Source organism: Micromys minutus (genome assembly GCF_963924665.1).
Source record: "Micromys minutus genome assembly, chromosome: 10".
NCBI lineage: Eukaryota > Metazoa > Chordata > Mammalia > Rodentia > Muridae > Micromys > Micromys minutus.
Window position 1 is genome coordinate 50,775,097 of NC_137979.1, and position 24,408 is coordinate 50,799,504.

The 24,408-nt window shown below is 37.5% G+C and overlaps 1 protein-coding gene across 3 annotated transcripts in view; it reads right to left on the reverse strand.

Moving 5' to 3' along the window:
• Nucleotides 1-272: 272 nt before the first annotated feature.
• The window catches only part of CDC27 (cell division cycle 27), a 41,729-nt gene continuing 17,593 nt past the window's right edge, over nt 273-24,408 (reverse strand). For 2 of the 3 annotated variants that reach the window (XM_080924589.1, XM_080924591.1), the window contains 12 exons: nt 23,399-23,513; nt 22,615-22,730; nt 19,017-19,116; nt 17,669-17,876; nt 16,976-17,148; nt 14,273-14,425; nt 12,358-12,566; nt 10,141-10,258; nt 7,340-7,468; nt 5,521-5,595; nt 4,409-4,565; nt 273-3,194 (listed from right to left, as the gene is read on the reverse strand). In XM_080924589.1, the coding sequence (XP_080780715.1) occupies nt 3,112-3,194; nt 4,409-4,565; nt 5,521-5,595; nt 7,340-7,468; nt 10,141-10,258; nt 12,358-12,566; nt 14,273-14,425; nt 16,976-17,148; nt 17,669-17,876; nt 19,017-19,116; nt 22,615-22,730; nt 23,399-23,513 (1,636 nt within the window). In that variant the 3' untranslated portion in view covers nt 273-3,111. The remainder of the gene's footprint in view (nt 3,195-4,408; nt 4,566-5,520; nt 5,596-7,339; nt 7,469-10,140; nt 10,259-12,357; nt 12,567-14,272; nt 14,426-16,975; nt 17,149-17,668; nt 17,877-19,016; nt 19,117-22,614; nt 22,731-23,398; nt 23,514-24,408) is intronic. The other variant, XM_080924590.1, reaches the window with a different exon arrangement.

A 24,408-nucleotide genomic window follows, 5' to 3' on the forward strand; every position in this document is an offset into this window, starting at 1 on the left:
TTGAAGAATGAGCTGTTAACTTGTTGACCTAAGTTGGAGCTGCTGGTAAGAGAGGTTCTGCAGTTTCAAAATAATATATTCTAAAAATTACCATTGTTTTTTTGTCATAATATTTATTTTAAAATTCCAAATAATACTAAAAAGGGTATGAACTTTAATATATATTAAAAAGTGTAAGTAAAAATTAGAGAAACATTGTCCTAGGCTCGTGTAGAACATAAAATGTGATCTTTCACCACTATGCTGCTGTGACTCAGTATAAAAATGCAGATGACACAGCTTTTACATAGTTTTAACACCTTGATTATAAACTGCTTTCAAAAGTAATTTATTTGGATTTTCCATATCCTTTAATGAACTGTAAATATATTAACAGAAAAGACTTTCCCCCCAAAGACTATACAATTTCTGAAATAAGTCAGGAAAAGCAAAAAGACGACACAAAAGTACATTGTTTCAATGCAAATAGAACACACATGGCACACCCACACTTGGATTTTCCCAGGTTTTCCCAAAGAAAGTGGGTCAACATTTTTCTCAGTGAAGACCCACACTATACTCTGGCTAATTAGGGACTTCAGAACTGTTTTCTTCGAAGAGTGTTTTAATCGACTAGACACTGGTTATCACTGAGTTTTTAAGGTACAACAGCAGCATGGTTCAAGTGTTATTTGCAGTTCTTGGATAAAATAAAAATTTCTAAGTAATGAAATACAGAGCCCCACCTTTCCTTATTCTGAGTACCATCTGTTCTCCTGAAAAAAATATTCATTCTGGTGTAGTAATAACCATTTCTATGAGGAAAATGAAATCCAATGCTCTAATATGCTTTTGTGAGTGTGTATTTGTATCCGTGTGCATATGTATAAGTGTGAAAAAGACAGTGAAGTATTTAGTATCCTTAATTTCCTTCAAAGCAAGGCCTGAAATTTGAAACAATTTGCTTACCAAAATGTGTTTGCTTATTTGATCCCTATTCCGTGGGAAAAAAAAAGAAAGAAAGCAAAGACACAAATAAAAAGAAACCCAAGAAACAGTTACTACATGGAAATAAGGCGTCCATTTGCAAATGCTGTTAGAAGCAGGAGTGAGGAAAGTGTGAGAGCAGGTCAGGTGTCTGTGAGCCTTTCAGCCATGGCCACAACCACCCCTTCCTTTGTCTCAAACTCAGCAGCACCAGAAAGTCCCTCTGGCACAGGACATAAATTCCTACTAAAAGAATTACACTTCAGCAAATTATGCTCCGAGCTTAGCTTTCTCTAGGTCTGCAACAGAACTGAGGGTAAAAGCCTTCTAGGAAACTCTAGATCTGATAATGTAATATATATATGTATAAAGCTGGCTTATGATTTGCTAATTAAAAAAAGAAAGGAAAATTTAAACTTTACATAACTAATGAATAATAAAATGGAATATCTGTTAGAAGTGAAGTGCTAGCCTATGGGAATTTTTTTATGATAGTCATTTATTCCCACCTTTCCTTTTCCACATAAATTATTTTTTTAAATGGCACACATACATAGATTTAGGTAGAAAATTATCTTAAATGTTTCCCTGGCACCTAATACCTAACCCAAGAATTGACTTTATAGTGGTATCTAATTCACATCTGGATGAGAAGATTAAGTTAACCGACAGGAAATGACTGAGTTTACAGGCTAAAACATTCTTTCCACATATTTTGTAATCCACCTTATTTTCACAGCTTGACTTACATATACAAGTAACCAGTGGTTAAGTTTTTCCTTCATCAAATATTCCAAAATAATAACTGTAGGCCTGTCACTCATAAGAAACTATAATTTGTTATATTCTGACATTGGCACTTAATAAAATGTTAACTAAAGTTTCTCTAAAATTTTCAATACATTACAATAAAGGAGATACACAATTTAAGACTGTTTAAATCTGTTACTGTGAAATTCCAATAATTCCCATTTTATATGCATAATTAGATCTTTAAAATTGTGGCCAGTCCCCAAACACACAAACCCATATTATGATGAACTCAGGAGAGAATTTGTCTCTTTCATAAGAAACTTTTCCTTAGGCTAAAAATTTTCAGTATTTTAAACCCAATTAATTACGCTCATTACAAGTTGTGGTGACGCACAGTACTGACAATATGAAGCACAGAGCTGAAAAGAACGGCGCTGACTTCAACAGAGGTCACACACATCCTCGCACTCCCGGGAAGAGGCAGACTCACGGTTAGGCGCAGCTCCAACTGTATTAAGGCTTCTCTATCATGATCTCGAAGGTCTCTCTTTAGTGTTCTCATACTGATTCTTCTGGTAAGCACAGTGGTTAGTAGGGCCTGGTTGGCTTTTCATCAGGGAACCAATCTACCATCTCTTGAGTGTTGAAGGCAATCTCACAGAGCTCAAAGAGGAAAGCCAGTACCGTCAAGACCAATTTTAAAGTATCCAATACCAAGACAACAATGATCAACACTTTGAAGCAAGATAATAAATTAAAATTCTTGGCTAGACATTAGAGCATTCTTGCCAAGAATAAGTGTACACTGTATGGAGGGATATTTGACTCCTACATGAGTCCAAACAGGCCCACTGCATTTGCTTATAGGAGACACTCCAAGCTTAAGGTAAGTTATGTTCCTTGGCAATGAACTTTACTCTGTTATAGGCAATGTCTTTTATTGTTCCATCTGGCACTTGCTAACACCATTCTCGAAGAACCTAGAATGAAGGTCAGTCACTCTGTTTATCAGGAATAGAAACAAATAAAAAACAATTTTGGAAAAATGACCGAGAAATTCTGGTTCATCACCATTTTTGTATCTAATGGTTCCTTCAAGATAAAACATAACTCTTCCTTCCATGATAGATTTCCAACTGAGGAGATTAAAGAAAAAAAAGAAAAGTTCCTCACCCCTCCCCCAAATTGTCGTTCATACTGGTAACAGAGCCAGTCTTGTTAGCAGCTAAGTATTGCACTGCCTTTCATTCAGTACAGTCAGGGTCCAGCGAAAGGGCACACTCATGGTCTAGGTGATGAATGACGGCAATGGTGGCTCAAGAGTTGAGAGTCAGTGTATGGAGGGACAGAAACATGTCAGCACTAGCCACAGTCAGAGTTTGACTTCCACAGTTAAAATTCATCACTTTCCGCTGCATGAAGTTGTGTGTCATCTGCATCTGTCATGCTGCTCTCCTGGGATTCGTCTGTTCCCACTATGCATATAGAAAGAAAAAACAAGGTGTAGGACAAATACAACTTCTTGGCTCACAAAATAAGGAAGACTTCATTATGTTCAGAGATGAGACCCCCCACAAACCAGAAAATTCCAAATGTTATCTAAAAAAAGCAATTCAGCACCCCCCCCCCATTTATCTATTATATTTATGTGAGTACACTGTAGCTGTTTTCAGACACTCCAGAAGAGGGCATCAGATTCTTTTATAGATGGTTGTGAGTCACCATGTGGTTGCTGGGAATCGAACTCAGGACCTCTGGAAGAGCAGTCAGTGCTCTTACCCACTGAGCCATCTCTCCAGCCCAAAAGAGGGTTTTCTTATATAGCCTGTTCTGGAACTCACTATGTAGACCAGAGTTCCAGGACAGGCTACATAAGAAGAGATTCATCTGCCTCTGCTCCCCAGTGCTGGGATTAAGGGCATGCAATATTAATTCTGTCTCACAGCATGCCTACAAGTTAACTTGCTGTATTAAACTTTTGAACCTACTTAAGTAGCCAAGGGCGACTTTCCACTTTTGATGCTCCTCCTTGTATTCACCTGCAGCACTACATGTGGTTTATAAAGTACTGGGATCCAACCAAGGCCTGTCCATACTCCACAACTCCACTAATTACACAATGTTTCTAGCCTCCTGCTGTTTTCCCTATGAACTCTGTATTCCTACTCTAGGAGCTAGAGATAGCTCTCTGAAACATAAAATAGATATAACAACAACATCAAAAGAGGCTAACATTTCTGCTAACTCCTAACTACTGACATTGTAGACTGTCCCTGACAGTATAAAGAAATGTGGAATAGAACCTTCAGTTTATAAAAGCAGTAATGAAATTGTAAATTTTACTTATAAGATGTTCACTAAAATTTATGGAACAAAAGCTAGTCAGAATTTATCTCAGAAAAACTCCAATTCTCTTAGTATTAATATATGTAAGTAAGTATGCACTAATCACACATATAGATTTCTGGTTTTGTCCAGGATGAAATAGAATGTAAACAACAGCTACTACAGAGCTGAGGTTCAAAGTCACAGAGTACATCAGATTTAGAAGTAGTTACATTTTCTGTAATTGCATTTAGAAGTAATTTCACTGCCTGTAAAGAAAGTGCCAGTTTGGAAAGTGCAGAGGCACCCACAGGTTCTGCACACTAGCTTTCTGTGTGCTACACATCTTATGTGGATTACTCACTGATCTGTTCCTCTTGCGTTATAGGCTCCTCATCATCTGGGAGGTAGCGCTTGTCAATTGCCTCTTTAATCTGATTATTGGCTCCTTTAGGATCTAAATCCATAGCCCAAGAGAAATTCATCAAGGCGAGATGAGTTTGACCCAACTTCTTGTAAACCTAAAAAACAGAGCACTCAATTCAATTGAAAAATCTTGAAACATAAATTAGGCTTCTGATCTTTGTACTTCGAGTCCATTCAGGTTGGAGGATGTTTTTTTCCAACACATGACTTCACATTCTTTATATAATCAGGTGTTGGGTTCAGAATTCCTTTACTTTTCAAAAGGTAGGAGTTTCCAATAAATCTCACCAACTAGAACACTGACAATGGAAGGAAGGACTAGAGAAGCTGAGTAGCTTTCGTTTATATAACCTTATGCGAGCCAGGCACATAATCTACTAATGAACTGCACAGTGTCTCACATCGTCACTCAGGCTGTCCTTGAACTGAGAACTTCTTGCTTGTGCTCTGAGATTACAGGTGCAAGACACAAAGCCTGGATCCATGTCAAGGACAGCTAAAAACACAGACATGAGACTGTCCTTAGCTCTCTAAGTTTGGTCTTTTAAGATGTTCTTGAATATAGTCCAGGCTGATCTTGAGCTGGGACAGCAAAACACCATCTTTTTAATTTAAATCCAATTTTTCCAGGGCTTTTAGATTTGCTAAGTACATGCCTTTAATCCTATCACTAGGGAGGCAGAGGCAAGACAGGTGGGTCTCTGAGTTCCAGAACAGCTTAGTCTACAGAGCAAGTATTGTATATATAATACATATAGTTTTTTTTTTAATTTAATAGTTGTTGAGGTTGGAGAGATAGTTCAACAGTTAAAACTGCTGTTGCTCTTCTAGAAGATCTAAATTTGGGTCTTGGAACCTTTCTCAGTGCAGACCTGGCAGTCACGGAACTTGCTCTGTAGAACAGAGATCCACCTGCTTCTGCCTCCCCAGTGCTGGGATTAAAGGCAGGTCCCACTGCTGCCTGGAAATAGAAACAAATCTTTAAAAAAGGAAAGAAAAAGAATTTATTATTTGTTACAAAGTTGTGGCCTAACATGAGGCCATTTTTACCTTTCCTATTAAGAAGTAAACAAGGGATTCTTTGGGGACAATCTGTTTCAGTTCTTCAAGTTCTTGTAAAGCAGACTGAAAAAACGAAGAGAAAAATTATTAAAGAAAAGTCTTACAAAATTCTGACTAAACAAGTGTAGTCAGGTACCACATATAGACACAAAAAATTAAAAACAAACATTAAATATAGAGATTTTAAAAAATTAAATGTTGGGGGTTGAGAGATGGCTCAGTGGATAAAAACACTGACTTCTGTTGCAGAGGTCCTGAGTTCAACTCCCAGCACCCACATGGTGGCTCGCAACCATTTTAAATGGGATCAGATGTCCTCTTCTGGTGTGTCTGAAGAGAATGACAGTGTACTCACATACATTAAAAAAAAAAAAAAACAATTAAAAAAAGTATCTATGAACAAAGAAAAGTATGTTCTGAACTATTAATAAAAATAGTAACTGTTAATAGAAAAGTAAGCTTGTGAGGCATATTCAACTTTTTTAACCGTGATATATTTTAAAAAGATGACAAACACACTGACTTCTAAATAAAAAGCTCAAAGACAGTGTGAAGCAGGGATCCAAGGTGATATGCTCAGAAGACTATCAGGAAATTACGGAATTCAGATAACATAAGCAAATTTATTTATATAAAACTTCAGCACAAATACTATGAAGGGTATAGAGACTAGGGAGGTGGCTCAGCCTGTAGAGTGCTTACATAGCATGCAAGAAGCCCTGGGTTTTATCCTAACACCACATAAATCTGCATGACGGTTTCAGTAATGTTAGCATTTGGAAGGCAGAGAAGAAGTTCAAAGTCATCTTTGGCTTTATGAGTTCCAAGCCAGCTTGGGATATATAGCTATTGTTGAAAGTGCATTGTATAAATGGGAAGAATATCACTTCTAGTCTGCATTTCTGAATTTTTAATCTCTGTTTCTTGGTTATAACATCTAATGCCAAATGACATTTCTTGATTTTTTTTTTTTTTTAATTTCCCCAGTGCTGAGAATGCAGGTATAAACTACACATGACTTATGTGGTGTTGGGCACTGAATTCAGCCATGACTCTGTGCCTGCTAGGTAGGTGCTCTACTACCTGTTTTACTACTTGTGATCCTCTTGCTTTCCTCTTCCCTGCCCTGGGATTGGGAGTGTGCTAATATATCCAGTATAGCAGGTACTCAATAAGTCTTTTCTTCCCACTTTTTGGAAGTGGTGGCTTGCACCAGGGCCTTGTGCCTCCTGGACAAGTACCCATCAATGAGCGGACACCTCCCAGGATGACAGTGAGCATCCAGTCACTCTCTGTCACTTCATTTACTTTAGTCTCTGGAGGATGCTTTAAGTCTTTCTTTTAAGACAGTTTTGTGTGCATAAAAAAGTCTTTCTAGATGTGGAATTCATAAACATTTCTGAATACCTCACACAATCCTTCCTAGGGGACAATGCTACTTTGTTTTATGAGACCGAATTATCACTCTGTAGCTTAAAATGTATAGGGACCACTCTGTAGCTAAAGTGGACTTAGTGGCAATCCTCCTATCTAAGCCTCCTAAGCACTAGGATTATACCTCATTTCATGAGTATTTCATAAAATAAAATGAAACTATGCCCCCTACCCTGGGCCTTTATAAGCAGAAAAAACAGTTTCCAAAACAAAAATAAAAAACAAAAAAACAAACAAACCCACAAAAATCAAAAAAATCCCCCATATTAAATAACATGTAACTTTTAATTTTTATTTGTAGGCTAGTTTGGCCTTGAAGTTTTTTGTTTTTAATGAGACATAATACAGTGTGAAAAACTTATATAAATCTCACCTTGTATTTTTCATTTGCAAATAAAACTGAGGCTCTGTGAAATTTGCATAGAGGGTTCTTGGGATCAATAACAATGGCTTTGTTTAGGGTATCCAAAGCCTTTTCAGACTTCTTGAGCGCATGCTGAACCTGTAAAAAATAAAGATTGGTTTTGATAGTACTGAAGTAGTAAAGAATTGGTTAAACTGCGTTGGCCCTAGCAGGTCGCTCTAGCCACCCTCCAGAGCCCTCTGATTTCTTGAGTGAAAGGACATACACACAAGTTAATTTTGATATGCCTTGACTAGTTCAATGGCTAGGCACATCTAAATTTCCCCACAGCTAGCAAACACGCCTCTCTGGTATTCCTGGGTTAATATCTTTTAAAATCTTTATTTTGTCTCTGCTACTCTTGATCTAACTGAGGAAGTAAACTGTAGGGCCACTTTCCTGGATTCTTACATGATGGAAGGCCTTAAGTTTCATCTTTCTCCTTGTCTGTCATGGTGGTTCTCTTTTCCCCTCTCTCCTGGCCCCTTGCCTGCATAATCTAAAAGTCCCACCCCTGTCTTTCTGTCCAGCCATTCGCTGTATGGCAATTTTTAAAAATTATCAATCTAAGTTAGCTGTGGGCAGGGATCCTCAGGTCTGGAAGCATGTCTTTTAGGGAACCAAAATAAAGGCATAAGGACCAATCTCCAACATCTCACCTTTTCTGTCCAAATTAAAAAAACAAAACAAAAAACCCTCTTCTCTTATATATAAACTGAGCATATGTCAACTACGAACTATGATATATAATTAACACCCAGTCCATCATAATTGTCAATTAGATAAGGCACTCTATCATCTATCCCAACTTAAAGAGCTTACAAATCTGAGTTATCAAGTTAAACTTTTAGAGATGAGGCTGTGTAATCTAACTGGATTGTCTACAGGGGTTTAAGTATATTAAGTAATTCATTACTACATGCACTGTTTAGAATAAGAACAATTCATGCTTGAATATTTGGTCCCTAGTTGGTTGGACTGTTTGGACAGAATTAGGAGACCTGGTCTTGTTGGAGGGGATGTCACTGAGGGCAGGCTTAGAGGTTTCAAAAGACCATTCTGTCCCAAGTTTCTCTCGTTCCTTTGCTCCACCATCCTGAACTTTAATCCTCTGAAACCATAAGCCAAATTAAACACTTCCTAAGTTGCCTTGGTCTTGGTGTTTTATCACAGCAATAGCAAAATACCCAAGACACAAAGTGATTAACAGATTATCTCTAATTCTCTTTTGAGTCTAGCAAGTGCTCCATTTCAAAGATAGCACTGAGGGCCAGAAAGAGCTGTTGGTAAAGAGCTTAATCTTTGTCCAATTCCCAGAACCCATATATATATTATATATATAACAACCATATAATATATATAATAACCCATATATATAATATATATATATAACACACACACACACACACACACACACACACACACACACACCTGTGTAAGGTAGAAGAAAGAACCAATATGACTGTTCCCTGTCCCTCACCAATAACAATAATTTCTTAAAAAGCATCCTGAACTCAAGAGATGTTACAAAATTTCTTATAGGATTAAAACCTTGGTCCTCAGACTTCTAATCCAACCACTGGGAGGGAGCCTATGACAATACTCATGATTAAATATTTTTTAAAAGATTGATTTTGAATTATGTATACATAATGGTGTGTGTATGTATGTGCACACACATACATGTGTGTAGGTGCCTGAGGTGGCCAGGAGCCTCAGATCCTCTGGAGCTGGAATTACAGGTGGTTGTGAGCTGCCTGCAGTAGATGCTAGGTACCAAACTTGGGTCCTCTGCTTAACCACTGAGTCACTTCTCCAGCCCCATGATAGAAGGGTAAAACCAAGTCTAAAAGTAAGTAAAACTTGGTTTTACCCTTCACAGAAAATGCATTTATCATTTATGCAGATAACACATTTCTACAGGATTATTTTGACCCTCTAAATATTAACCTATGTTCAAAGAACTTGGTCATGAATCCTGTGCCACTCAATTACACCTTACATCCTGGGCTACATAAAACTGCCTCAAAGAAACAAAACGAGTCACTGCAGAGATGCCAATGCTTTTGTCTGGGTGCAGTTTGTTTGGTTCCCAGGCTAACAACTGCCTACATCTCCAGCTTCAGGAGATCTGATGCCTTTGGCTTCTCTGGGCATCTGTAGTCAAGTAAACACATCCATACACATAATTAAAAATAAAACAAGTCTTAATCAATGAAACAAAACAGCATTTGAGACAAACACTCCAAAACAAAAGAAAAAACAAATAGACTATACAAGGGCTGAAGAGATGGCTCAGAGGTTAGGTGCACTGACTGCTCTTCCAGAGGTCCTGATTTCAAACCCCAGCAACCACATGGTGGCTCACAAGCATCTGTAATGGGATCTGATGCCCTTTTTCTGGTGTGTCTGAAGACAGCCACAGTGTACTTATATATAATAAATAAATAAATCTTAAAAAAAAAAGAATATACAAACACACAGAGGATTCCAACTCCTCTCTGAATATGGAGATAGGTCTCATAGTAGCCCCAAGCTAGCCTTAAACTTATAAGTGTGAGGATGCTAAAGGTGAAATCTGTGGCTCCTGAATCACATCCTCAGCCCCACAAGGTATATTTCCTCACTAGAGGTCAAAAAGGTGCTAGTTAGGCTGGTAAATACTCTGAGACACTGCTTCATTAACAAAACAGTTCAATTTTTACAGTAACCATCAAGTTACCTAAACTCTTAATAGAGAGGTAACAGAGCATGTTTACAAAGTTACTTACTACTCCAATGTGGCAAAGTAAAACTGAACTCTGAGGGTTGATATCAAGTGCTTTCTGGAAATGCATTTCTGCAAGGCTGAATTTTTCTTGCTTGTAATAAATCATTCCTAAACCATACCTGAAATAGTAGGAAAGTATGATGTTAAGAACACACGTTTTGGCTGCTAGTTTATTTCTTCTACTTATAAGACAGTTAGCGTACCCCTGACATTTCAATACACAATAGGAAAAAATAATGTCTTATGGGGAGACAAAAAGTATTAATCATAATAAAAATCACTGAAACATTTTAGAAGACACATTTTTATAAGTGAAAACAATAAATTAACCAAACAGGAAAACTATAATAGAAAAGCCACACCTTTAAACTGACCATTCTATCACAGATGGAACAGCTAATTCCTGCAGTGATTATGTATGCAAACACTTTGCTGAATTATTCCCTTTCTCTTTTTTTTTTTAAGACAGGGTTTCTCTGTGTAGCCCTGGCTATCCTGTCTCACAGATATCTGCCTGCCTCTGGCTCCCCAGTGCTGAGATTAAAGATGTACACCACCATTGCCCGGCCTAAATTTCTTTCTTTTCTTTCTCTCTCTCTCTCTCTCTCTCTCTCTCTCTCTTTTAAAATTTGACTAAACTAGCCTTGAATTCCTAGCTCAAGCAATCTTCCGATCTCCTCCCAAATAGCTGGGAAATAATTGTATGTCCTGCTATGGCTGTCCAGTTCTGGTAAATTCAATCTCCTTCTTTTTCTATACTATACTTTATTATATGTAGACCAATTGTTTATATACCAACATAACTTACATATTAAAAATATTATCATAGGGTGGTTTAAACAAACAAAAAGAAAAAAAGGGTAGGAATTGCTGGTTAGAAAAACTCTTCTTCCAGAATGTTTTTCTTTTGTTTTTTAAGACAGTGTTGGCTGTCCTGAAACTCACTCTGCAGACCAGGATGGTCTCAAACTCAGAGCTCTGCCTGCCTCTGCCTCCTCAGGGCTGTGACTAAAGGTATGTGTCACCATTACTATGGCTTTTTTTTTCTACATGGGTGAATGCAACAAATCTATTCACTGACTGGCTATGTTTCGTTTCTATTGGACTAATGGGTCATTAAATTAAAAAAGACCAACTTTTCATAATCACTGTCTCAAAGTAATAACAACACAAGGATTCATTTGGAAAGTAAAAATGGTTCTTAGTATATCTGTACAAAGAAGCAGAGTTCACACATCCACCACAAAAACCAAAACAGAACAACAACAAAAAACTTACAATAGAGGTAAAACAGAAAAGTACAAATCCTCAGTTCTTGGAAAATGTATCCTTTTGTCCAAACCTTGTCCTTTCTTATTACCTAACAGTACCTTTTCTTGGTCTCCTTTCTAAATTTTTAGACTTTACTTAAATAGTTAGACATGTTCACATATATATTAATATGCTACAGACTTTCTTATAATTTCTTTATGCTTTATTATTAATAAATATTTGATCTATATATGATCAACTTATTTGTTTATTTATTTATCTATTTATCTATTTATTTATTTATCTATCTATCTATCTATCTATCTATTTATTTATTTATTTATTTATTTATTTATTTATGAGAGAGAGCATGGCTTATGCGGTATAGGGTAGCTGGCCTCCAATTCACTATGTTGCCAAAGATAACACTGAACTTTTAATCCCCATTTCTACCTCACCAGTATTGGGATTACAGCATGAGCCACTGAGCCAGTCAGCATATGTGTGTGGTTCGGGGACGATAATAGAATCCAGGGTTTTATGTAAGTAAGGCAAGCATCAGCTTCTACCTCCAGATTACTACTCTGAGTTCTTGTCCTGACTTCCTCTGATGATTAACAGTAATATGGAAGTTTAAGTCAAATAAACCCTTTCTTCCCTACTTGTTTTAGTAATGGAATTTTGTTGCAACAATAATAACCCTAACTAAGACACCAGGCATGCATGTGCTTATATAATACATACATATACACAAGCACAATAGGCAGCATACCGATAATAAATAAATCTTAAAAAGAAAAAAAGCCACTCAGTGGGTAAAGGTGCCTGTTGCCAAGCCTGGGAGAAAAACCAACCCTTAATGTTATGTTCTAACTTCCACTGTTTGCTGTGGCCCACAGGGCCCACACATACACAAACTAAATAAATAAGTAAAAGATCTTTAGTAAGACTTTGTTTCTTTACTTACCATGCATTATAATGTCTGGGATTTACTCTTATAGCATTTCGAAAACATGCTAGTGCTTTGTCTAGTTCTTCAGTTAACACAAACTCATGTCCTAATAGAGTATAGGCGTAAGCATAATTTGGATCGACCTGGATAGCTCTTTGGAAGAATTTAATCGCTATATCATGCTCCCGCTGTAGACTGAAACAGTTCCCTGCAGCACACCAGGCCTGACAAAACAGAAACAAAAACCAGTTAAAAGCTTTTATGCTCTATAAAGAAAACTATCATCAAATGTAAAAACTTATGATTTTAATTTTTTTGTATTTGAATTTAATTTTTACCTAAAAAACGGTGTGGTGTGAATGTGGATCTGCTTTCCACCTTGTTTGAGACAGGATCTGTGTGGCCTGTTGTGTGCAGTGTGCTAGCTGCCTGCAAGCTTTCAGAGGCTTGCCTGTCTCTGCTTCCTGTGTCTTCCCTGTTGATTGCTGGGACTGCAGTTTTATTACACTATGCCTGGCATTTATATGGGTTCTGGAGATCCAAGTTCTCATGCTAGCACAACCATTTTTTTGCCCATTAAGCCATTTTTTCTGATCAAACTTTTATTTCATTTTTTTGTTAAAAAAAACAAAACAAAACAAAACCAATCCTGTGACTAAAGTCAGGTCTCGATTTTATTTAGAAGACTAAAAACAAAACAAAACAAAAAACAACAAAACCTTGAAGAAATTGAAATTCCTATCATTTTCTCTTTTAAAAAACTTTTATTCATACAAGCTCTACATGTTCAGGGAAGAGCAGAGTATTTTTCTTTGATAGGTTTCTCTGTGTAGTCCTCTGTCCTGGAACTCACTTAGTAGACACCAGGATGGCTTTGAACTTGGAGATCTGCCTGCCTCTGCCTTCGGAGTGTGGGATAAAGGTACTCCGCATCACAATCAGTTTCAGGAGCTGGCTCTCTCCTTTCACCTGCTGGGTCATCTCACCACGCCCACAATACCTTTTGAAGTTATCTTACTGGCATGGCACTGTTTTGTGATTTTCTTAAAGATAAATATTAGTGTTAGTATTTAATTTGTGTCTTCTTGTGAGTCAGAAGAGAACAGCAATTTGAATCCAGGTTTATGTGCACCTCACAAAAGTATCACTAAAAGCCAGGTGAGTGCCTATAACTCTGGCAGTGGGAGACCCAAATGGGAGGCAAGAGTTAAAGAATAGTCTAGGGAAAACAGCATGATCCTGAAACCAGAGGGGAAAGACCTTCAAATAAACCCTCATCATATACATTAGAGAAGTCCTAAAATACTTATAAAATTAGTATATATGAATCCACTCTATGTCTTAAAAATGGCAATTAAGGGTCAGCAAGCTGACTTGGAAAGAGGGCTTGCTGCCAAGCCTGATGACCTGGAGTTAAATCCTTGGAGCCCACATAATTTAAGGAAAAAATGGACTCCCAAATGTTGTCCAAATACACTCACTATGGCATGTATTTGCTCCACACAAAATCTGGTTGGTTTTTTTTTTTTTGAAGATAAAAGTCCGGTTCTGTTGTTTGGACAGGTCCTCCAAGAACTGAGGTTACAGCCATGAGTCGCCAAACATGACTTTTTTGCATGTGTGAGAAGAGTCTTCTCCGAATCAATCTCATGAGGTCTAGAGTTAGTATTGATCATGCTGTGTAGTGAAGAATAACTGAACTCTTGTGTAATTATATCCTATGATGCTTTGCAAAAATGACAAAATTACCTAACAATGCATTTGTCAGAATGTGTCATTAAGTGATACAGGACTATATTTGTTCTGATGATCAAAAGCTATGTTGGAGCCATGGATGCTAACTCAAAGGTAAAGATTATGTGCCTAGCATAACCTAGCACTGCACCCAAAAATCAAACAAGAAAAAGAAAAGTGACTGCTGTTAACATACCTCTGGTGAATTCTTATCCATGTCTGTTAAATCTTTTGAAAGAACCGAAAGAGCAACATCTTTCTGAAGATGCCAAAGTGTTGTAGAGTAGATCTCCATACCTTCAACTCTGAAACTCTCAATCCTTCTAACTTCTGAGAATATTCTTTCAGCCTGGAATTAAAGAATTGTAAGTGAAACTGCACACACAGGCTAGTAGTGCATATTACTGTCTTGAATTTCTGCAAGTGCTTTCTGTGACTTAGTATAGGGAGAAATCATTGTGAGAGGTCAAACACTGAGGAAATCACACTCACAGCCTGGTTCCTGAATTTTATCTAGGGATAAAATGGGGCTGGAATTCAGGGATTAAGAACACTGGCTGCCCTGCAGAGGACCTGGCTTTGATTCCCAGCACTCAATGGCAGCTTACAATTCTCTGGAACTGCAGTTCCAGGGGACACACACATACATGTGAGCACTCACATAAGCTATAATTTTAAAGGGAGAGAGAGAACATGAACTTACTGAAAAGCCAAGCTGAAGCTTTTAGAGGATAAAGAGGTGAAGGGCTACCAACTGTACTGCACGCTGAGTGATGAAGGGCACTGAGCACTATGTCTGCTAGAGGAGCAGTACCTACTAACCAAAAGCCCCTTCCTGAGGCCTCCCCATAGCTAACAGGTCACTTTTTTCTCTCTCCAAATGCAGTTTCTAGAACTGTGCTTTTTAGAAATTTTATAAAAACTTCACATTTATAAGACCAATGTATCTTCTAGTTTTGACACCTTAGTAAGTTCAAAATGTGCAAAGTCATAGTTCAGAAAAAAAAAATTTGGGTTGTATTTAATGAAAATGACAGAAATTAAGAAATGTTTTTTGATTGAAGAACCCATCAAGGCCCTAGAGATGGAGTTACAGACTACTGTGAGCTAACTGTAGGTGCTGGAAACTGGACATCTGCAGGTATGCCAAGTGCTGTTAGCTGCTGAGTTGTTCTCCAGCCCTGGGAAAGAACACTTATAAAACTGGGAACTTCTGCCCCCAAAACAGTGACTTGTCATGTAGAATCAGTTTGCTGTTTTATAATTCCCCTCAAATCTCTTTAAAAGTTGTGAGTGCTTCTAAAAAACATAGGTTATATAACATAACAAAGCAATTAACCATACAGATACTTTTGTCTTCTAAAATTTCAGGAGCTATTATCACCTTTCAAAATCAATTATCAGCTATGACTGAATACAAAAGTAACAGGACTAGCAAACTGAGGCCAGCCTGGGGCATATAGTGAACTCAAGGTGGACCTTGACTACATAGCAAGACCTTGTCTCAAAAATAAAATAAAGCCAGGTAGTTGTGGTGGCATCACATGATTTAAGTCCCAGCACTTGGGAGGCAGAGGCAGGTGGATCTGAGTATGAGGCTAACAAGGGTTAAACAGAAAACCTTTCTCAAAAACAAACACACACAACCTTCCCCCTGCAAAACGAACAAAAAACCTCCCTAAAACCCCAAAAAGAAACAAACTAAACTTTACAGGTGATTATGATCTATGAGAACAAAAAAGAAAGTAATAAATTAATTGAAGGACTGATGACAGGGGGTCTCTCTCCAATGCTAAGGTAGCATGTATCAATCACCATTTGGGTGCTGGAATCAACTCCTACATGGGTTCATAAATCAGGGATGGTAGGAGATATCTATAACGCCACAGTCTAAGAAAGAAGGAAAGAGAATTAGGAGTTTGAGTAATCCTGGTTTATGGAGTTCAAAGATGGTTTGGCCTACATGAAACCTAGATCAGCCAGAGCGACAAGGTGAAAAGATCCTGCCTCAAAACAAAAGAGTCTGTTATTAAGACATCATATCTTCAACTAAATATAAGATTCTTCATAGCATTAAGTTTATAAAGAACAATATAAAGAATTTACATTAACTTGATGATTGTTCTCTAAAATTCTTTTCAAAAATGCCCACTAAGTTTAAATTATCTCAATAAAAAGTAATTTTATTTATAAATTATTATATCTCTTCATTTTATATCAATTTGAAATAAGCTACAGTTAATCTGAAAAAAATGGAACCCCAACTGAGGAAACACCTCCATAAAGATCCTACTCAATGTCATCTTTGAAATTAGTGATTGATGGGGGAGGACCCAGCCCAATGTGGGCTGTGCCATCTGTGGGCAGGTGGTCCTGGGTTCTGTTAAGAAAACAGGCTGAGCACGAGGAGCAGGCCAGTAAGCAGCACCCCTCCATGGCCTCTGCATCAGCTCTTGCCTCCAGCTCCTGCTTTTTCTGAGTTCCTGCCCTCACTGCTTTTTGAAATTATGTATGTGAGTACAAGACACACCAGAAGAGGGCATCAGATCCTATTACAGATGGTTGTGAGCCACCATTTGGGTGTTGGGAATTGAACTTAAGACCTCTAGAAGAACAGTCAGTGCTCTTAACCACTGAGCTGAGCTATCTCTCCAGGCCTCTCAATGCTTTTGATGATGAACTGTTATATGTTAAAGGGTGAGCAAAATAACCCTCCCCCAAGTTGCTTCTGGTCATGGTGTTTAACCAAAGCAATAGTGATCCTAACTAAGACAATTATACATACTAAGAAAATAATTATATGAACACCACCTAATAAATTAGTAAATATTAACTTTTATGATCAGCCTTAAGCATAAAAGTTAATTCTAGAACGATTTATGTATCTTTGTATACTTACCTGCATGTATTCTGAAAGTTCAAAATAAGCCCGTCCAATCTGGCACAGGACCCAACCAGTACTGTAGTGGTGAGAAGGTAGGTGGCTCAAAATATTTATAGCTTCTTTGCAGTTGTATGAACACAAAGCTAAATAACCTTTTCCCATTTCACGAAGAAGGCTCATCAAACCTTCTAGGAGAAAAGAATATGATAAACAAAGGAGAAATACATAAAACTTTGGTTTTCTAAAACTGCTAACTAAAAATTATTCCTTAAAAAAAATTCCAGTATTTGGGGTGACAAGATTACTTGGTAGTTAAAAGTCCTTGCCTGATGACCTGAGTTTGATCCCTGGAACACACACACACACACACAATCACTCACGTTCTCTCTAAATGAAATAAAAATAAAATATAATTAAGTTAAGGGGCTCAGTTGTTAAAAGTTTTTTTTTGTCCAGTTCCCAGAACCTACGTGCCAGCTCACAACCATTTACAACTCCCGCTCCATGGGATTCATGCCCTTTCTGGGCTTCTTTGGGGATAAACATAGCCACAGAAATAGATAAGAGACACAAATGTTAAAACATAAAAATATCAACTATAACAATTTTTAATGCTATTATTAATCTAAAAACAATAAAGGCATGAAGAAAAATCAAAATAAGTATAAAATAGAAACACAGAAGTACAGTAAGCATTTACAAACAGACCTGCTGCTGCCTTTTGGAGATTAAATGCCTGGATCTGAGGTGTGATTGTGGATATTTTCCCTTCTGAAATGATAGAAGAGTCCAATTTTGTAATTTCCAGACTATCGTTTATGTTGGGTTGAGTTATTCCTCCTTTATTAGTTTTACTTTTTGTTTTTCTGTTTGGGATTTTAGGTGGAAACTTCATTTTTAACTTTTTGCTATTCTCCTGTAAAAAGGAATAAAATTCCACGCTCATCATACTCATTCTTCTAGGTGTCTCTCCATTAACATTTCCTACAGTACTACACAGAAAAAAGATGAAGGTGTGATCCTCATTAGTCCTTCTGCTGTATTCATCACAAGTTTTATAAAAGCAAGTCTTCAAAACCAATTGTTTTGTTTGTTTGGTTTTTGTTTTGAACAGGGCCTTACTTTTTTTTGGCCTATATTGACCTGGAACTTGAAGCAATCCTGCTTCACTCTCCCAAGTCCTGGAATCACAGGAATGAACCAGCATGCCGAGTCACTTCATTTTAAACATCACAGTACATTGCACAACTAACAGTAACCGAGGTCAGTCTGCCCTAAAGGCAGATCTTTCCTGAAAGTGCATCACATTCCCATTTATTATTTAAAAATAAGAAAACGCAACACTATATCAAAATACTACCGTCACATTACATCAGAGCACAAAGTCACTCACTGGGATCTGTCAAAAGTAAATTATTCATGTCAGTCAGCAGATGAAGACAAAAAAGGTCCTCTCATCTTCTTTAACTTTAAAAAAATTATTCTAGAAAGACAGTAACAAGACCAAATTCTTGCTCATTCTTTCCTCAGTGATAAGATATGAACTACAAACCTCATTGACATTTCCCAGTTTTTCCATGAATTTTTGCATGTGATTGTATGTATAGAATTGTGTAATTTATCAAAGGCACTGTGCAACCAACCATAACCGTTATGATATAGAATTATTCTTCTAGAATAAAGAAATACATTTGTACATTTAAATTGTTGTGTCCTTCCTCCAGTCTATTTCCTGAAAAAAGCCACCGACATTTTTATTATGATTTGGTCATTTCAAGACTGACATATTTATCAATAACCAAGGAGAGTCACAAAAATTATAGCTAGCTCTCTAGATAATTATTTAGTTCAGCATGGTGGTGCATCCCTATAACCCCAGCACCCTGGATGATAACTAAAGCAGGAGGATGGCAGTTTCCAGACCAGCATGATCTATATAATGGACCCTCCAAAAAAAATTAAAACAAAACCCTTTATTTATTTGAGATGAAGTTAGCAATGAATAGAAATTTCAGCATAGAAAGTTTTAATAAACATGACACACAGAAAGCTTTACCTTAGTTGTAGAACTGTCACTAGTGAAAAGGCGGGAACTTCTTCGAGGCAATGCATTTGGGGGAGATGTAATAGTGGGGCTCAATACCTGAGGTGTTGTACTAAAAAACAAAGATATTTTTTTTAACTTTTAATTTATGACCATTAACAATTTTCTCAATTCTGCTTCATCGAAATATGCATTTATCATATAAATGTTATAAAACTGGTCTTTTGGTTACTTCCTTTTGGGTCTCTATGAAAACTCAGGATTAAAAACTTCCCAGGCTAGAGGATAAGGATCCCTGGTTGAGAGTACTTGATGCTCTTCCAAAGGATTCTAGCTTTGTTCCTAGTGTCCATGTTTGGTGGCTCACATCAGCCAATAAATCTAGTTCCACGCACGCGCGCACACACACACAGACCACAACAACTATATATATATATATATGGGGAAAGAGAAAGAGGCAGACAGACAACTGTCTAGAGTACATGTTGGTAACTACAAAATGTTACATAAAAAAGTTTGACGCTAATCACTTAAATGTGGTATCTGTCAATAAACAATATTAGAAAAACAAACAAAAATCACTGCTAGAATAAACAAATTTAACCAGCTAAAACAAAGGTTTATTCTACTAAAACAAGACTATGATCATTACTTGTGCATAGATTTACTTGAAATGCAAACCATAAGAAATCTACTTTAAAATTTTATTTTCATATCTATGAATGTTTTGGCTACATGTTTGAGTGTACCACAAGCAAGCCTAGTGCCTATAGAAGCCAAAAAAGAGTGCTGTATCCCCTGGAATCACAGACAGAGTTACAGGCTATTGTGAACCTTCATGTGGGTGCTGGAAACAAGAGCAGAAAGAAAGTCCTCATAATTGCTAAGGCAATGGTCTGACCCAAATGAAGCTTTTTTCCTCTTTTTTAAAATAGAAGGTCTTACTACTATGTATCTCTGGTTGGCCTGGAGTTCTCTATGTAGACTAATATGCCTCGAACCAAGAAATCTGCCTGTCTCTACCACCTGAGTGTTGGAATTAATGGTGCATGCCACTATGCTTAGCTAGAGTTAATTCCATTTTTAAGATTTGGTTGACAGGGTCTAACTATGTAACTCTGGCTGTCCTGGAACTCATTATGTAGTACAAGCTGTACTTGAATTCAGAGGTCTGACTGCCACTGCCCCCCCCCCCAAGTGCTGAGATTAAAGGCATATACTTCTACACCCAGATGTTTTTATTTTATGAGTATGTACCAGTGCCTGCACATAGCACCACAGGTATGCAAGTAGCTTGAAGAGGGCATCCGATTTCCTGGAGTTAGTTTGTAGGCCACCAAAAGTGGGTGCTGGAAAGTGAAGCCAAATCTTACCTGCTGGGCCATCATTTCAGCACCAAGGATTCTATTCTTAGAATGCAATTGAATTAGCTGGGTGTGGTAGTAATAATGCCTGCAATCCCTGCACTAAGGGAAGTGGAGACAGACAAGTCTGAAATAGATACCTTATCTCAAAAACAAAACAGAACAGAATGAACAAACAGAAAACATAGTAAACTTAAACCTTAAACTGATAATTAAGACCAGATAAGGGGTATAAAGAGACAGTGTTTCAAACAGACAAGAGAAGGGAAGGCAGTGAATGGGTCTGAGGATACAGATGAGAAGGACTGCAGGTGCTCCCACAGTGTGCACTAAGCTCTAGGTTTGAACTCTAGCATCCCATAAACTTGGTAGGTTGCTGCACCGATTGTAACCCCAGCACTTTAGAGATGTAGGCAGGTGAATTAATAGTTTAAGGTCATTCTCAAGATACACAGCAAGTTTGCAGCCATCCTAGGACACATGAGATCCTGTATAAAAGGGGAAAGGCAGAAAGCTCATGGACTGAATTCTTCATAAAGCATGGGTAATTCTACTAATTATCTATCTTGGTTTCTGAACACTTTTTGCAAAGCAACCTTAGAGTTTTATTTTGGTCACAAGTAGACTATGGTAGGGTTAGGAGACATCACAGCAGCAGCAGCTATAGAAAGCTGGACAATGTACTCATAGCCAAGGAGCAGAGAGCTGTGTTCAGTTTCTCCTCTTTGGTTTGGTCCAAAGCCCAGCCCACAAAATGCTACCATCCATATTCAGGGTGGGTCTTTCCATCTCAACTAAGCCTATTAGGAAAACCTTTCACAGACATGCCCATGGGGCAACCTATGTTAGACAACCCCTCACGAGTGATTTCAGAACCTGCTACAACTTGACAAGCGAGATCAACCTTCATATCATCTGTCTTGGCTAAAAAAATTTCTAAAAATAAGATACCAACCAGTGGGTAAAACATGCTCAGAGACAGCTTTGGAGGGATCTCTGAGTGGAGTGGAGGGAACATTTTGGGGCAATCAATTCATTCTTAAAGGCTTTAATTATTTACTTTAAATTTAAAATGCATGTGTGTTTGCCTGTGAGTTATATGCACCATACACATGCAGGAGCCTGCAAAGGTCATAGGAGAGCATCAGAGTCATTGAAATTGGAGTTACAGAGTTGTAACCCACCACGTAGGAATCAAACCCAAGTCCTCTGTAAGAGCAGTTAACATTCTTAACCACAGGGCCAGGTAATAAAATATCTTCCTTTTATTCCTTTCTACCCCAGTTTAAAGGTGTCTGTGCACATCCACACCTCTAAGTGTATAAGCAGAAGTCAGAAGAGGGTCTCAGGGAGCTTCCTCTGTGGTTCTTTATCATATTCTCATAAATGAGGTCTCTCTTTGAATCCGAAGTTCACTCTTACTAGGCTAGCTGCCCTGAGTTCTCTGTATCCTCCTGCCTACACCCCTTAGTGCTGGGTTACAGATGAGGACCTGCCATGCCCAGGCGCTCACTCTTTCACGAGCAAGCAGTAATAACTGCCTGCCCTGACAAAACCCCAAGCCAACCACTCAGTCAAGTAATTGTTATAACAGGACCCTAGGCAACCATAGTTGTACTCCTGATTAGGACCCTAACATTACAGGTATATTGATTCCTTTAAGATAGTTAAGACTGTATCTGTAATGGTGACAGTTTTAAGGCTTCTGTATCTGAGGTTCAATTTTATGATGTGTGTGTACAGAAATAACAGGTGGAGAGAGAATAAAATCTGTATTTGCTGTACATGCTGGCATACACCTTTAATCTCAGCACTCGGAAGGCAGAGGTAGCCAGATTTAGTTTGGTTTACATAGTGAGTTCCAGGATAGCCAAAACCTACATAAAATAGACTCTGCCTCAGAAACAAAACAAACAGCTGTGGTGCTGCAGGCCTTTATTTCTAGCACTAGGGAGGTAGACAGAGACAGGCCTGAGTTTGAGGCCAGCCTGATCTACAAAGTGAGTTCCTGGATAGCCAGGGCTAACACAGAGAAACCTTATCCCCATCCCCATGCCCCCAAAATCCCCCATGAATGAATGAATGAATGAGTGAATGAATGAATAAATAAACAAACAAATAAATCCAAACACTACAAAAAGAAAGAAATCTATCTGTACTTGCTCTAAAGGTCAACTGTCTATGAACAAAATAATTTTGAAGGAGCACATACATTACTTTGACGAAACAGACACCGTAATAAATACCTTGTTTGTGGACCAGAACTTTGTGTTTGTGCAACAAGTACTGGTGTGACCTCTCGACTATTCCCACTCTGTGAGAAGACAGACTTTGTTCCAGTTTGGCCCATTCTTGCAACAGACTGTAAAACACAAAAAGTCTAAGGTTTGTGATTATAGATTGCACTGCAAATGATAAAAAAGACACTATGATGCTCCTGTCTACACTTTCTCCATGAAAATAGCTCAGAATAGATAATGTCACCCTAAAACAACCATTAATATCACTATATTGTGTTAAAAAATTAAGACATTTATTACTTTCAATATTTGTGAATTAATTTGCTAAATATAAAGAAAATAAAACAGCAAGATTTTATACTATTCCTTTACACTTAGTGAAACAGTTAAGTAGAAGTCTGGGAAGATTAAAAAAAAAAAAAATCACCTGGTCCCTTTCTAAATTATAAAGATACTGCTCTGACTTTTTCTAATTTTTTATTTCTCCTTGCCTGGAAGGGGAAGAAAATAACCCTTTGCTTGCCTCTTCTGACATAATTGTTCAACATGACAAAAACAACCTTAATTTAGTTTATGAACATTTATAGAGGTCAACATTGCAAAGAACTAGAACAAGTTGAAAAAGCCAACACTGATAATTCAGACACAAGCAGCAGGCTGTGGATGACAAGGACACTCTTTTATGGTTTGTAAATATATAAAGTGGATTCTCTTGAAATTACATTAATAGATTGTAGTTTTAAATAATTTCTTTAATCAATACCCAAAGTACATTTTACACAGAAAATACCTTTTTTGTAGGTGCTCCAGTGGGTGCCACGTCAATTACAGAAGGTGTATTAGTGTAGTTTTGTAAATAGGATCCATCTCCAGGGCTTGGGGTTTCTAATGGCAAAATCCCAAAACTGAGAAGAGGTTGAAATCAAGGTGTCAAAAAGTCATCAAGGCATATATAAAGCAGCAGTATACTTAAATTAGAAGGTCTAAAAGGAAGAGAATGGCAAGTCAGTCTTCAGGGCAGAGAGGACCTGAGGGGCAGATTCAACATGAGCGGTGAATGTAGAGGACTCCACCCCCCAGAACCACAGAGACAGGACAAGGACCTGAAGAGAACAGTGGCTACTGATCTTAGAAACAGACTGGCTGTTTAAAAGCTAAGGCCCAAATGGTAAAAATAAACTCCAATTTTTGGAACAATGAAGACAATATTCTAGAGATTACTGGTAATTACTTAATAATTATCGATACAGTTATCCATTGGTCTCTGCAGATGCCTTAATCAATCTCCTGGTCATGCTATTTTAATAGCTTTCTGGCTTTGAGGCTCCATTCATAGTCTATTCTTTCATGAGTTTTGTTTAATAGTTCTGATGTTTGATACGTAACCTTTGTGCTACATTATTGTATACATATATAATATACTTTCAATAATTTTTACATCATTTCCCAATAACAGGTGTCAATCCCTCCTCCATGTTTTAGAAAAGAGAATTTGAAATATTACCATAACCATACCACAAACATACATTTGGAGGGATTCACTACTATCTGTAATGCACAGCCATGAAGATGTATCTTTTAATACATATACTAATCGATGTGTATTTAAAAAGCTTTAATATTTTGTCTCTGCTTAATTTTATTGAAAAATATTATCAAATATCACAGGCTTTGACTTTCTAACTCATAGCTAAAGATTACCTTGCACTTACTTTCCTGTTTTTACTTCCCAAGTGCTAAAATTACATGCATTTGAAAGTTTGCCCAGTTTACAGAGAACCAAGCATGAGCTTTGTGCAT